At 48.3% G+C, this 13,760-nt stretch overlaps 1 protein-coding gene across 3 annotated transcripts in view; it reads right to left on the reverse strand.

The window, feature by feature from the left end:
* Window positions 1–6,377: 6,377 nt before the first annotated feature.
* Cul4a (cullin 4A) overlaps window positions 6,378–13,760 on the reverse strand; it is a 37,790-nt gene continuing 30,407 nt past the window's right edge. For 2 of the 3 annotated variants that reach the window (XM_087588740.1, XM_087588739.1), the window contains 5 exons: window positions 13,562–13,675; window positions 11,223–11,328; window positions 10,681–10,853; window positions 9,613–9,765; window positions 6,394–7,789 (listed from right to left, as the gene is read on the reverse strand). In XM_087588740.1, coding sequence (XP_087444866.1) covers window positions 7,694–7,789; window positions 9,613–9,765; window positions 10,681–10,853; window positions 11,223–11,328; window positions 13,562–13,675 — 642 coding nt within the window. In that variant the 3' untranslated portion in view covers window positions 6,394–7,693. Of the gene's footprint in view, window positions 7,790–9,612; window positions 9,766–10,680; window positions 10,854–11,222; window positions 11,329–13,561; window positions 13,676–13,760 lie in introns of all 3 variants that reach the window. The other variant, NM_001127301.2, reaches the window with a different exon arrangement.

Here is a 13,760-nt window from a genome sequence, read left to right on the forward strand (position 1 = left end):
CTGTGTGCGAGCATTTGCCGTCTTGGTCTCCGGCCATCTGGATTCTTGTAGATCCCATTCCAGCCTGCCTGCCTTCATTTAGGAATAGGTTCTCAGTGGATAGAGTTCCAGGTTGATAATTAACCTCGACAGTGTTTTTAAATGAAGGATTCATATTTCTATGGTGACTTACTCAACTGGTGTGTGGTATGTGCTGGAAAAAGCCTTTAAGATTGTTATCTTCTTCTGGAAGATAACATCAAAGCTCTGAGGACTTAACACAGTTTGCCCAGGAAGGCCAGACCAGCTAAGCCAGAACTTCCCTGTGTCTCTCAACTTCACAGTCCCAGTGCTTGGCCACTGTGGACACTTGTCTTCATGGGCTACTGAGCAGTCTCCACAGCCCAGTGCTGTCCTGGGGGGCTCAGCAGAGAGCCTTCATTACGGTACCCCTGGTCGACACCCTAGAGTCTGCACAGCGTCTCTTCCCGCACACCTGGCTTTGCTGAACCTAGCTGCCACCTGAGGCACACATGGGACCCAGACGACTACATGTGCACACCACAGCTGAGCATTCTTTCACCCCAGTTTTCTCTAGGCTCGTGACTGCCTGTTGTCCTCGTGACTTCCTTCTCAATGTCCTGGTCATCATCCTTCCTGTCTTGGGATTCAGTTGTTTCCAACTCTGCTTCATCATCCTGGAGACACTCACAGTCTTGGCCTAAGACCTGTGCGGTCATGTGTTGGCCTTCCCCTCTCTGGATGACAGACCTAACCCGAGTTAGTGTCCAGGCTCTTGCCAGCTCACAAAACTAACTGCTTTGTGGCTTTGTGCTCTTCCGTGTATTTCTGCGTCCTTTCTCTGCAGGTGCCATTTGCTTCTCTGGACACATTTGGGTAGCAATCTGCATTAAGAATGACTTTTGAAAGTGGAGCCCCAGATTGTAACATGGGGTAGTAACTGGTCGGGTGGATTTTGGGGATGGGGATGTGAAAGCACACAGCCTTATCCGAGTCCTTGGTCAGAAGTTGGGAATGTCTTTGATTCTCTTCTGGCCAGAGGCCAGGATGTTTTTCCCCACCAAGGTTTATATGAGGGTGTGTGGCTGGCTCCGGTCCTGACACTGACTCCTGTGAACAACTTTGGAACTAGATCTCTGGCTTTTCATGGTGGAAATGGCGCATATCCAGCCCCTAATTTCATCCATTCCCTCGGTGATTTTGGGGACTGGTTTTGGGGGGGAGACCTACGCTACTCAAAACATTAGACGATATCATCTCCTCAAAGTTCAGGAGGGCCTGAGGATCAGAGGGCCAGGAACCTAACTTCACCTTCCAGGAAATAAAAGCTAATTCACCCTAGGGCATGCTACAGTGATGGAAGGGATAATTATCCTCTTAAAGGGGTGTCTTTTCCTTCTCAGAGAGGCTCCTCTCATGCCGCACTACCAGAACGTGCATCTCAGTAGCACTTGGGGTCTGCCTGCCTTTCTGAGTCCTAACTTAGAAAAGGGCATTTCCTGAGCCCAACTGCCTGGTAACACTATCGCAGGTGTCACAGGGCCACAAGCAGAGAAGGCCCACATGCTAGGAAGATACAGAAGCCAGACAGGTGGAGAGAGTTATCTCTAAGATGACCTTCGAATGTTCAAGGAAGAGCTAGGAGTGAGGCCTCCCTTTGGTTAGTGCTTGGGCAAAAGTACTAGGCAAAGCTCTAGGCTCTGGAGCAGGGGTGGTTTCTTGTTATATACCACACTTAATTATTTAAAGGTGTGTAAGACTGTGGTAAGATTGTCCAGTCAGTCAAGGGCTTGCCTTGCAAGTACAAGACTGAGTCTGTGGGATATCACATGGCTTATTACTGCAATGGGGAGGAGCAGGAAGTCAGATCCTTGGAACTAGTGCATTGCTGAGCTCCAGGCCAATGAGAGCCTGACCCCCTCCCTGCTTGCTTCCCAAAAAAGTGGACAGTGCTTGAAGACCACCACCTGAAGTGGAACGCAGGCCAGAGGATGCCCACCAAAAGCCAGAACCTGAGGTCTGCTTCGAACAGAAGGCTAAGGGGCGGCAAAGCTGATTAACTTTTTAAACGATTCTCCTAAGTTGTCTTCTGAACTCCACACATACCATAGCCTTCTCCCACCAACCCAAGGAACCAAAGTGCTGTCCCTGCAGGAAAAAAGGAAGACTCATCCGACTTCCAGAAACATGGGCAGGGCACCAAGTAGGTGACTTGGATCAAGGATCAACTGGTAAATCTGAGTGGGAGTAGACAGGAGGGCAGACGTGGGAAGAGGGCAAGGAAGGCTACCAGGGCAGTCATGCATCGTGAGTCTAGCACACCAGGTGTTTGCACTCACCCTCCAGTACCAGCCTCTCCTCAGCCCAGCTCTTCCCACTAACCTGCGCCAGCCTCTTCTGATGTCAGATCTTCCTGTTACATCACTCTCCTGTTACAGTTGAGCTTCCTGGCCTGTTCCACAGAAGCCAGGGCCACAGGGCTCGTTTCTTCCCAAGCACCCCACACGGAACCAGGCACTTTTCTCTGGAACGCAGCAATAGGGAAAGAACTAGGTGGTTTGCCTGGAACATAGCTCCCGACTTAATGTTGCCCCTCTCCCACCCATAAGTACGTAGGGGCACTGCCTGTCCCTTAATTTCTTGGGACCCTCTCTGTTGTTGTAAAAATGTAAAAAAAAAAAAAAGGGTATCTTTTATCCCCACTAGATCTACACCACAGAGTCCCACAATATCTACTAGATAATCTTAAAACTCAGTCAGCAAAGCCTCTCACCGGCTCTGCTCCATCCCACATCACACTGCCGAAGGCCTCTCTCTGAGCCTGGCAACAAGCTAACTAGTTCCCAAGGTAGGTTTCCATGCCAGAAACACACATCATAACTCCATGGTGACCCAGACCAGCTGCCCCACACTCCCTTACACTTAAATCTACACATGAAAGACCACACAATAATCTTTGACCCAATTGATAAGATGTAATTGCACACCTAAACATACAAAGCCCAGTACCATCCATCCCTTGAGAACATTCATAACAACCTGTAAATACACAGAGCGGAATCTTAACGTCACCTGCCATGTTGTCTACCAGCTACTCTCCCTGTCCCTCCTGTCTCTTCCTCCTTTTCATTCCAGTCTCCTCCTTTCCTTCAAACTTTTCTCCCATCCATCTTTCCTTCTCGTCCAATGACAGGCCTGCTTCTATCTTGTACCTGCCTCACCTGTGACATCATCCCACACCTCTCCATCCCGATCCTTGAAGTGGATAGGGCCTTCCCTGAAGCCATTGCTTCCCTAGGTCCTTCCTACCCTCCATCTAGTCCCTGCCTTGGTTAGGCATGCATCAATGGACATGAGCCTTTTCTCCATTGTGAGCACCTCCAGACCTCTGTCATTCCCTGCCTCTCACCTGGGAGTCCCAGCCCACATCACAGGCTTTGCAGTAACTGCTTGAGTGCTAGGCAGTGCATCCCGTTCTCTTGACTCTCTGATCTCACCTCAACTCTCTCATCTCACATCTTGGATCTCATCTCCTCTGGACGGTGTGGCTGCCCTTGGCCATGTTCTCCAGCAGTGGACCCTTGTTCACTCTTTAATCATGCCCCACTTCTCACTCACAGTGGTATGAGTCCACAGCCACCAGTGTGACCAGTGTCTTCCTTCCCACCTCATCATGACTGCTCTCTGTGATGACCGGGCCCTCCCTCCCATCCCCCACCTCTGTATGCTTCAGTCAGGATGATCGTTCCACTCATCCCCTTTGAGTGTGGAGTCCACTCACCTAGCGTGCTGTTGGTCTGATTTCCTAGTGGACAGGGCTTTTAATCCTTTAAACTATTTGTTCATGCTTTCAGAAAATGTATGAGTGTTTTGCCTGCATGTATGTAGGTGCACCAAGTGTGTGCCTGGTGCCCCCAGAGGTCAGAAGAGGGCATTGATCTCCTGGGTCTATAGTTGTGGATGGTTGGGAGCTGTGGTTCTATGTGGTTCTATGGATCCGGGTCCTTTGCAAGAATTAGTGCTCTCAACCACTGAGCTCCCTCCCCAGCACCCATCCACTGTGCTTCCTCCCCAGCACTTTTTTTAAGATTTATGTGTGCCTGGGGGAGTTCATGTGGGCATGCTTGCAGGTGCTCTCCAAGACCAGGAGAGGGCGTTGGATCTCCTGGAACTGGAGCTGTACATCATGACCCACTAGACTTGGGTGCTGTGAACTGAACCCAGGTCCTCTACAAGAGCAAGAAGAGCTCTTAACTGCTGAGCCCTGTCTCTGGCCCTTCCAGGTTTTGTCTCTTCCTTTCCTTTCCTACATTCTCTTCACTTGTGTGGTAAACTCATTAGACATACGTATAAAGACATACAAGTGAAAAGCTACTGCGGCCTAGGATGGGCTCCATGGTAGAGCACATACGCTGGCTTCTATCCCAGCGCCATAAAATGAAACAGAGCCAACAGACCCGGGATGTAGCGGCGCACGTCTCAAACGTCACATCAGAACCTCCAGGTCATCCTCAGCTACAAGATGAGTTTGAAGCTACCCTGGGCTACACAAGACCCCCCCCCCCCCCAACAAAACAAAATGCCACTCAGCATTAATCCTATTCTACAAAAACGAATCTCATCTAACTACACCAGTAGAATAAAACGGTGAGAATTTAGAGACTGTAGAGGTGACCCAGTGATTGAGGGCTCGATAGAGAACCCAGGTTTGGTTCCCAGTGTCTACACAGTGGCACATAAGCACCTTTAACTCAGATTCCAAAGGATCCAATGCCCTACTCCGGCCACTGTGGGCGCTGAGTGCACAGGATGCAGATGTGTGTATACAGGGGAAGTCATGCACAGAAATCTGGGGTAGAGAGATTGCTCAGTAAAGAAAATTGGCTGCTCTTCCAGAAGACCTAGGTTCTATCCTCAACACCCTCATGATAGCTTACGACCATCTGTCATTCCAGTCCTAGGGGGTCCCACTCCCATTCCCGACTTCCACAGGCTCTAGGCAAACACTTGGCACAGACATACGTGCATCCTGTATTAGCCAGAGTTTTCTCTAGGCTCTAGAACAATAGAATGGATAGAGTGATTTACAGGCTCTGGAGTCAAGCTCGTCCAACAGTAGATGTCTCCTTGACAGAAAGTTCAGGAACCCAGAATTGTTCAGTCCAGTAGGCTGGGCATTTCAGCTAGTCTGCACTGTCTGTTGGAATCCTGAAGGAGGCTTTAATCCCAGAGAAGGGAATGCCTCAGCCGCCGGATATACGAAGTTACGGTGAGAATGAGGGCAGGCAGGCAAAAAGCAAGGTTCCTTTCCCATGTCCTTTATTAGGCTGCTGTTGCTAGAAGGTGGTGCCCAGGTTTAGGGTGGGTCCTCCACTTCTAATGATCTGGATTTAACACGAGTCTTCCTACCTCAAACAATCCTATTTACCTAAAAGCCCCTTACGGATGTTTCCGGCTGCTTGGGTTTTTAGTTAATTGCAGGTGGAGGTGACAACCAAGAATAACTATCCCACAAGCAGAAAAGTACCTATACATATTTTTAAAGAAGTCCTACATTTTTGCATTTATTTTGTATATTTACATGGAGGTCAGAGGACAGCCTGCTGGAGTCAGTTCTCTTCTTTCATCGTGAGTTTCTGGGATTAAGTTCAGGTCATCAGAGTTGGTTCCAGGTGCCCTGATCCACTGAGTCATCTTGCTGGCGCCCTATTGGTATTTTAAAGTGAGAGACAACTCCTATCTTTTTTCTCTTTTGAGGACTGGCTGTAACTACAGGCCTTGATAGAAGCACACTGGCCAAGAGCGCTACCATCGAGATCCTCCTCAGTATCCCCGGCCCCCTTAATCTACTTTAGACAGTTTTACCGAGTGGCCTACTACAGAGTTCACAGATCCAGGGGAACCCTCATAAGAACTGCTCATCCTTAGGTGTTTCGTCTGCTGCTGCAATACAGCCTTTTGTCAGGCTGTGGGGCTGTGGGAAGGCCACCAGACTTCTGCTAACTTTGTGTCACAACTTCTCATTTTTCTTAGGTTTTCTAGGCAAAAGTCCCCTGAAATGCAAACTCCAGCCCTGACGCTCTCTGTGTGGGTGGCTTTCTGGCTGTTATTTTCTCTGTGCTGCTGTCCCACATCAACTGTTACCTCTGAGAGACACTCAACAAACGTTGGTGAGTGAGAGGCTGGGCAGAAGTGAGGAGTGGAAGGCCCTATCCCTGCTCCTGACTTGGTCAATGTCTTGCTTGACTTGTGATTGTGGTAGAGGAGAGGGATGGGCAGTCACATGAGGGTGACAGGGCTCATTCCTTGTCTGATTTGCTCGCTGTTAAAGCTGCTGAGCAGTCAGGAGGAAAGTAGTCTGCACACCCGACATCTTATTAAAGTAACTTAAAGGCCAATTAAACTAGTTTTATTCAAAGTAAGTCTACATTAAATTACAATATTAACAATCTGTAGACACAATGAACTTAAAATATAAGAAGTAGAAATAGAAATCTATTTGGTCTTTCAGAGACCACATCATAGAACTCATAAATGAAAATTTACAAATATAGAAATGATACTTAAAGAGTAAGGGTTTCAATATGGGGACCCAAAAAGATGTCATATCTTAAACATGCATGTTTCAAAAAGGGAGAATCCTTTAATAATTTAGCATAAAATTGAGTTATATAAACTTGGTATATTCCAGAAAATATTGCTTTAAACACTTATACATGATCAAAATTCCTTTGGTAGCTTTTAATCAAAATGAAACATGCTACTTTGTAAAATATAAAGTACTTTTAAATGTTGCAAAAGTGTCTGTCATCATCACCATGCCAACAGCACTATGGAGCCTTGTTCTCTCTGCTCAACCTCACGTGCACACACAGTATGTCACCAGGAACCAACAAGTCCTTTGCCTTTTGACAAACATATCGAAACTCCACAGAGTGCCAGGGCAGAGATCCAAGACGGTCTCTGTGCCAGACTACAAAACCAGGCCCAATTTTATTATGGTAATCACACAAACTGCAACTTCAACAGTCAAACAGCATCACCGCAAAGCCAAAACCAGACCTCCACACTCAACTGGCATGGAAACAAACATGAAACCCCCAAGCCCCTAAACAAACGACAAGCAGTCCTCTGGGTGAGCTGTATCTCATGACAGACATGATGTCCTCTTGGCACATCAGGGACCTCACTTAGAAACCTGATTTACAGAAGCCAAAGTTTCCAGCGTTCTGAAATACACTGCAAAGAGGCCAATGCTCAGGGTGAGAGAGCTGAGTGGCAGCCTGGACAGGCTCTTCCCAGTGCCTGGCAGCCCAGGGCGCTCTCTCTGAGTCTTCATCTGGGGACGAACACAGCATCTAGGGTATTTCCACTGTGCCCCACAATCACACATACAACAAAGCAGGCCCGTGGCCTTCTGCCAGAGGAACAAGAGCTTGTGAAGGAGCTTCTCAACGCAAAGTCAGAGTAACAGAAACGATAAAGAAGTAGAGGAAGGAAGGAGCGGGGAGGAAAGACGGTGTCACCGCAAAGTCCTTGCGCCCGGGAAGCATGAGCCAAGAGCCACATCCTCTGCTTCGAATCCCAGCGTCCAGAGTCGGGGCAGCTGCAGGAACCCGGAAACAGCACAGCAGCGTCATACTCTCAGGTGCTTCTAGTGTGTCTCACTGCGAGACGGCCATCGGCCGCTGCGTCACGCCACGTAGTGGTACTGATTTGGACTGTCTTTGTCTCGTTCCATATAGTCTCTGTCTATAAGTGACTCAATCCTCTTTTTCAAATCTCCAGGCTAGAAAAGAGAAACCAGACATGTTAGGATAGAAACACAGACCCAATATCCTGCACAGAATATGTCACAAAAATATGCAATGCTACAACAGATGTACACACACACACACACACACACACACTGATAACTACAAAATGATCATGTTAGCATATTCTGAACAAATGTTCTATTATTAAAATAAATATATGATTTTTCTCTATTGTCCAGGCTGAACTCACTTTGTAGCCCAGGTTGGATTCGAACTTGTAGTAATTCTCCTGTCTCAGCCTCCCCAAGGTAAAGGTTATAGATGTGCATCCTTTGTGAAGCACTTTTTCTATGTGCTCAAACCTATTCATTCCATACTTACCAGATGTGGTATCTACACAGGATAGCCACAGATTCTGAGTGTTCCTCTCAGTTACTGTAAAAGTCTATCTGTCATTTTCACTATGCAGGCCTCACCACAGAGCCTGTTCCCACTGCTTTAACTTGCCGTGTGGATAGAAAGCAGGTGGCCAGCCACACACACCTGGCCCTAAAGCAGGTAGCCAGCAACACACCTGGCCCTAAAGCGAGTGACCAGCCACACACACCTGGCCCTAAAGCAGGTGGCCAGCCACACACACTTGACCCTAAAGCAGGTGGCCAGCCACACACACCTGGCCCTAAAGCAGGTGGCCAGCCACACACACTTGACCCTAAAGCAGGTGGCCAGCCACACACACCTGGCCCTAAAGCAGGTGGCCAGCCACACACACCTGGCCCTAAAGCAGGTGACCAGCCACACACACTGGCCCTGCCTTTATTGTTTTCTTTTGTGAGACAGGGTCTATCTTTGTAACCCTAGCTATCTTGGAACTCACTATGTAGACCAGGCTGGACTCATCTCACAGAGGTTTGCCTGCCTCTACCTCCAAGTGCTGGAATTAAAGGCATGTACAACTATGCCCAGTCAAAGAACTCAGTCTCAGTGGATGACTAAACCAGGGCCAAGTCCACTGCCTTAGAATGTCTCTGCCCAAAAGGCACCTGCCTCCACTTGTGCTGCAGTAGGAAACACATCCAGCACTTGGGAGCAAGTGCCTTCTGTTGAGGGGAGCACCATTTTCCAACAGCAAACCCTTCTCTTCAGTGGCAGGCCATGCATCTTACAAGCCATGGCTGACCATACAATTAGCTATAAAAGCACAGGACCTAGAACTTTGCCCACCTCTACACTATACTCTCTGCTTAATTACTAGGTTGCTACGTTTGCAAACCGACAAACAGATGCCCTTACTTGGGACAGGAAACAACACAGTATAACATGGGCTATGCACCCATCATCATGGAGGGCAGGACCAGGCACTAGCTTCACCTATGCCTGGGTACTGACTGATCAGTCTGTCTCATTGTGGCTCCTGAGGTACTGATAATGCATTTTATGGGGTATTTCTGCAACGCTCCCCTAGCTCATCTTTTACTTTGCAGGCTACAGAACCCTTAGCACTTAGTTCTAGAGCTAAAAGAAGGAGGGACAAGCTGAGGCTGACTCACATCTCCAAAGCAGGAAATGCGACTATATAGCTTGTGAACTCAACACCACTGCCTGCCACGGGGGCCTGGGAAGTGGCTTTAGGTGTTACGGTGAGGGAAGACCATCTGACATCTTGTGGCCGTGGCCTCTGCTCCCTCCTGAAAACACAGCATGTAACATGCTTGGAGGAGCCGTGAGTCTCTGGATCTGTACAAGCCATTGGCATCGTATGTGTGGGCCTCTGCTCACGCAGGCCCTGTGTTACCATTACAAGCTAGGACACGGAACACAGCACCTGACATCCAGCTGTGCCCACCGTACTCACCTTTACTGGAAATTTCAGCTGATTGTATAATTCAGAAACTAGAAGATTATGACCAAGTGTCTTCCTCATTTTCATTATTCTGACTATAGCAGCGTCGATCTGGTACTGTCTGTCCTGGAACACTCTCTCTGTGGTGCTAACCTGTTCTTCAACCTGGACAAGAAGAAGGAAACGGCGGGGGTGTACAGAGGTTTCAGCATGGCTCTGCATTAACACACTTGGCTTGATGCAGACTGAGGCAGGCTTTGTTCTGCTGTGTTACACTGTAACTGTCCCGTGAATGCCCTTAACTTTTCACAGTGTACAACTCTCAACTAGCACTTGAAGAGTGATCTTAAAGGTTGTATTTTCTTATACGAATGCTGTGTCAAGGGCTTCCTAGCAGCATGGGATGGCTGTGAACCACCATGTGGATACTGGGAACCAAAGTCTTCTGAAAGAGCAGCCATTGCTATTAACTGGCCTCCTTAGACACATCATTGAGCATTTTGAGTTTATTTCCTGTGCAGCAGACTGAAAACCTCAGGACGAGTGACACAGTCACTGTCTGTGGGATGGGAGACCCGTGGCATCACTCTGTAATTAAACTTGTTCTCCCATCTATAGTTTTAAGAGCCCTTCTCTTACACAGACTGGAGCAAGCATTTCTAGGAATGAGAAGGCACTGAACCCGTGTGTGTCAGCTTTAGGTCAGAAGGGCTGACAGCTATGGTTGTAAGCTTGTCTAGCTTTGGAAAACTGAGAGCCGGCTCTGGAGTCTGTAGGGCCTGTGGTAGACCTCCTCCTTCCAAGGCTCAACAGAGAGCAGGCGTACCTCTGGAAATCCCACGTGCCAATTCTGTTTGGGCATTTGACATAGGAAGGTAGGATTTCAAACAGGTTTCTTGACTTTGACTTCTACTGATAACATAAAACCAATTAAAGATACATAAAATACACTCCAAAACTCTACATTTGACCTAGATTCAGACGTATGCTCTGACCTCTAATGGTCATGACAGTACCAGAACAGCTAAGGACTCTTTGGTGATACCATAGGAGTATGAGGAGAGGCTAGCTAGCACTTACGGTTTCCTTCATCTGGATTTGATTGATCTTTATTCTGAACAACTTGTGTTTGAAGTCTGCATTGAAGATGAACTTATCTCCGTCTTCCACCTCCTTCCCTTTGGGACTTTTAATCAGGACCCGGGCTTTACCACAGGCGAGAGACTGCAGTGTTCTTCGCAACTCACTGTCCTCTGAGAGAGGCAAAGGAGACGACGTCAGAGAACACACAAGAGACTCAGCCAGGAGAGAAACCGTGGATGTGCCACAGAGTCCATGCCTTCTCTTAAAATGCTTTTCCCCTAGCGCTGTGGATGGAACCCAGGGTCCTGTGCAGGCCAGGCAAGCAATCTGCTACGGAGCCATACTTCCAGCTCATACTCTCTTTTAAATCAACATGGTCGTTTTAAGTGCCAGGTGTGAGGGTGCACACCTTAATCCCAGCAATTGGAGGCAGAAGTAGGTAGATCTCTGAGTTCTAGGATAGCCAAGGTGACACAGCTTCTAAAGCAAACGAACGAACAAACAAACGAAGGTACATCATAAGGAGTCTTCCTTCCTACCTATGCCGGTGGCCATTTTGATTTCTTCGAAGCTGAACCCGTCGCCCTCGTTGAACATGAGCAGCACGAGCGTCTGGAACAGGGACACCTGGAACTCCTTCTTCCCCTTTAAGAGAACGGAGACAGCACAGAAGCTGAGCGTCTTCACGGTACAAGTCACAACAGGATGCTTTTGTGTGCATGGTTTTGTAGGGGATTCAGAACTAACTAATCACCACCACGTGAAGAGAAATTACGCTATTGATAAAAGAATGAGATGATTACTGGTATTATGTGTAAAGCCCTGTCTTGGAGCTGGACGTGGTAACACAGGCCTGTAAGTGAGCAGCGGGAGGCTGAGGCCGGGGATGCAGGCTCTGAGTCCCATCGGCTCCTTGCACATTACCATTGCTTCCCAGATGTCAGGCCTGTCTGTTTGTTGCAGCTACTGTTTTTAAGACAATGGCTTGCTGTAGAATCCCAGGGTGGCCTTGAACTTTCTATCCTTCCCCCTGTTTCTGGAGTGCTGGGCTCAAGAACATGCACCATCACACAGGGCTTTCTGAGGCTCTGGGTGGCAACCCTAGAGGCTTAGGAGGAGCACAGGGAGTCTGTGTGAGAGCATGGGAAAGGAAGGCCTCAGTGCTCCCAATGCTTTGTTCACACGAAGAACAAGTGTACAGTGTGCTCTGAGGGCAGACTCTGCCAGGGATGTTCCATGGTCCCCTTTTCTTATCTAGAATGTCCCAGTGCACAGTTAGTACCACGAGACCTAGCAGTTCTGTAAGGAGAAGGCAAAGGATAGGAAGGGGATTTGGGAGAGCAGCAGTGTCAGGTGCCTCCTGCTGGACCCTGGTCCTATTTCATGTATTTCAGGGGCTGTCTGCTGTCTGCAGAGGTCAGCTCCTAACTACAGCCAGATACACACAAGTGGCACAACTCAACCTTGCAGAAGAATGTATGTGGTGCCTACAGAGTAATACAATGTATGGGTGAATGTATTATAATGGCTCATACGTAATTTATATACTAAACACAGATGTGAACATGAGGCCTCCCCACACATTGCTTGGTAACATGCTTCCTTCGTGTCTTTGTGCAGCCTGTGTCTGATGCAGCAGCTCTGTGGTGAGCAGCAGCTCTGTGGTGAGCACTGAGACCCGAGAATCTTAGACAATGTCTTAGTAAGGACTCCTGCCCATCTCTAACTGAAGTGGCTTTAAAAGAGAGCATGTGGAGATCTTAAAAGATTCTCCTCTTGGTTTCTGGACACATGACAAAACTTGTTCTTTGGCTTGGCACTTTACAACAGAGGGAAGATAAAACAGTTAACAGAAAGAAGTGTGGGGGGCGGGGAGCTGCAACAGCTCAGCAGGGGAGCTGCTGCTCTTGTGGGACCAGCACCTGCCTCGGTCTGTATCGCACTGTCTGCGGTTAGTTCCAGGGTGCTTGGCCTGCACAGTCAAACTTCCATAAGCCACTCTCGATGATACTACACAGCTCAAGTCCCTGGGAGCTGCGCTTGCTGGTCCTCTCCAGTATCCGTCAGCATCTTGGTCCCAGCCACACTTCACTGTGTTCTGTTCAGCCGAGAGCTAGAGTATCCTTTCATCACGCCGGGCTTCAGGCTGGCTTTTATGGTTGCCTCTCATGCCTACTGCTCTCTTAACAACTGCATGGGTGGTGTGTAAGTGGGCGCTGCTGTGCATGCACAGAGGCCAGAGCAGGATGCTCGGTATCTTATTCTGTTGCTTTCTGTCTTTTTCTCTCAAGATAGTCTCTCACTGTTTTTCACTGAGGCTGGGAAAGTCCCATGATCACCCCATGACTTTGCACCCCAACTGCACAGGTTAGATGTGAGCACAGCCATGCCTGACTACTGCCACACTTTTAAGTAATAGTATTTATTTGTTCATTTATATGTGCAGGTTTTATGGGGGTCAGAGGACACCTGGGGGTTGTTTCCCTCCTCCTACCATGTGGGTCTTGGGGAATCAGACGCTGGCTGTCAGGCTTGGCACCCGGTGACTTTACCAGCTGAGGCATCTTGCAGACACCCACACCTGGCTTCCCGTGGGTGTCGAGGATGTGAGCTCAGGCCTTCGTGGTTGTGCAGCAAGGATGTTCCATCTACTGATTCGTTCCCCAACCCTGACAAATAATGTGCTATTAATTTACTTTTGACTTTTGTTAAGTAGAATATTAACCCTTTGTTATTTTAATTGACCAAGAAAAGCTACTGCTCAATCAGATTGAAAAAAATCTTGCCTTTCATTGCTATGGAGGGTCAATGACAATCTGAAAATCTCCTAACATCCTGTCAGAAAGGAAGAAACAGGAGCACTGGACCAAGACCTGACCTCCTTAAAGTCCGCCTTCAACACAGCGTGTCCCAGCGTCGTCTGCCACTGCAGCTTCCGGCCACTGTGCTTGCCCAGGTAGAACGTCTTGAATACTTCCTGAAGTCTGACCATCTGCCAAGCAGGAGAAAGATGGGAGACACTTAGTACACACTGACAGTGACAGAGCTCTCTTTTTTTGTTTCTTTATGGCCTTGGC

This window comes from Rattus norvegicus, chromosome 16, assembly GCF_021556685.1.
Source record: "Rattus norvegicus strain SHRSP/BbbUtx chromosome 16, alternate assembly SHRSP_T2T, whole genome shotgun sequence".
NCBI classification, from domain to species: domain Eukaryota; kingdom Metazoa; phylum Chordata; class Mammalia; order Rodentia; family Muridae; genus Rattus; species Rattus norvegicus.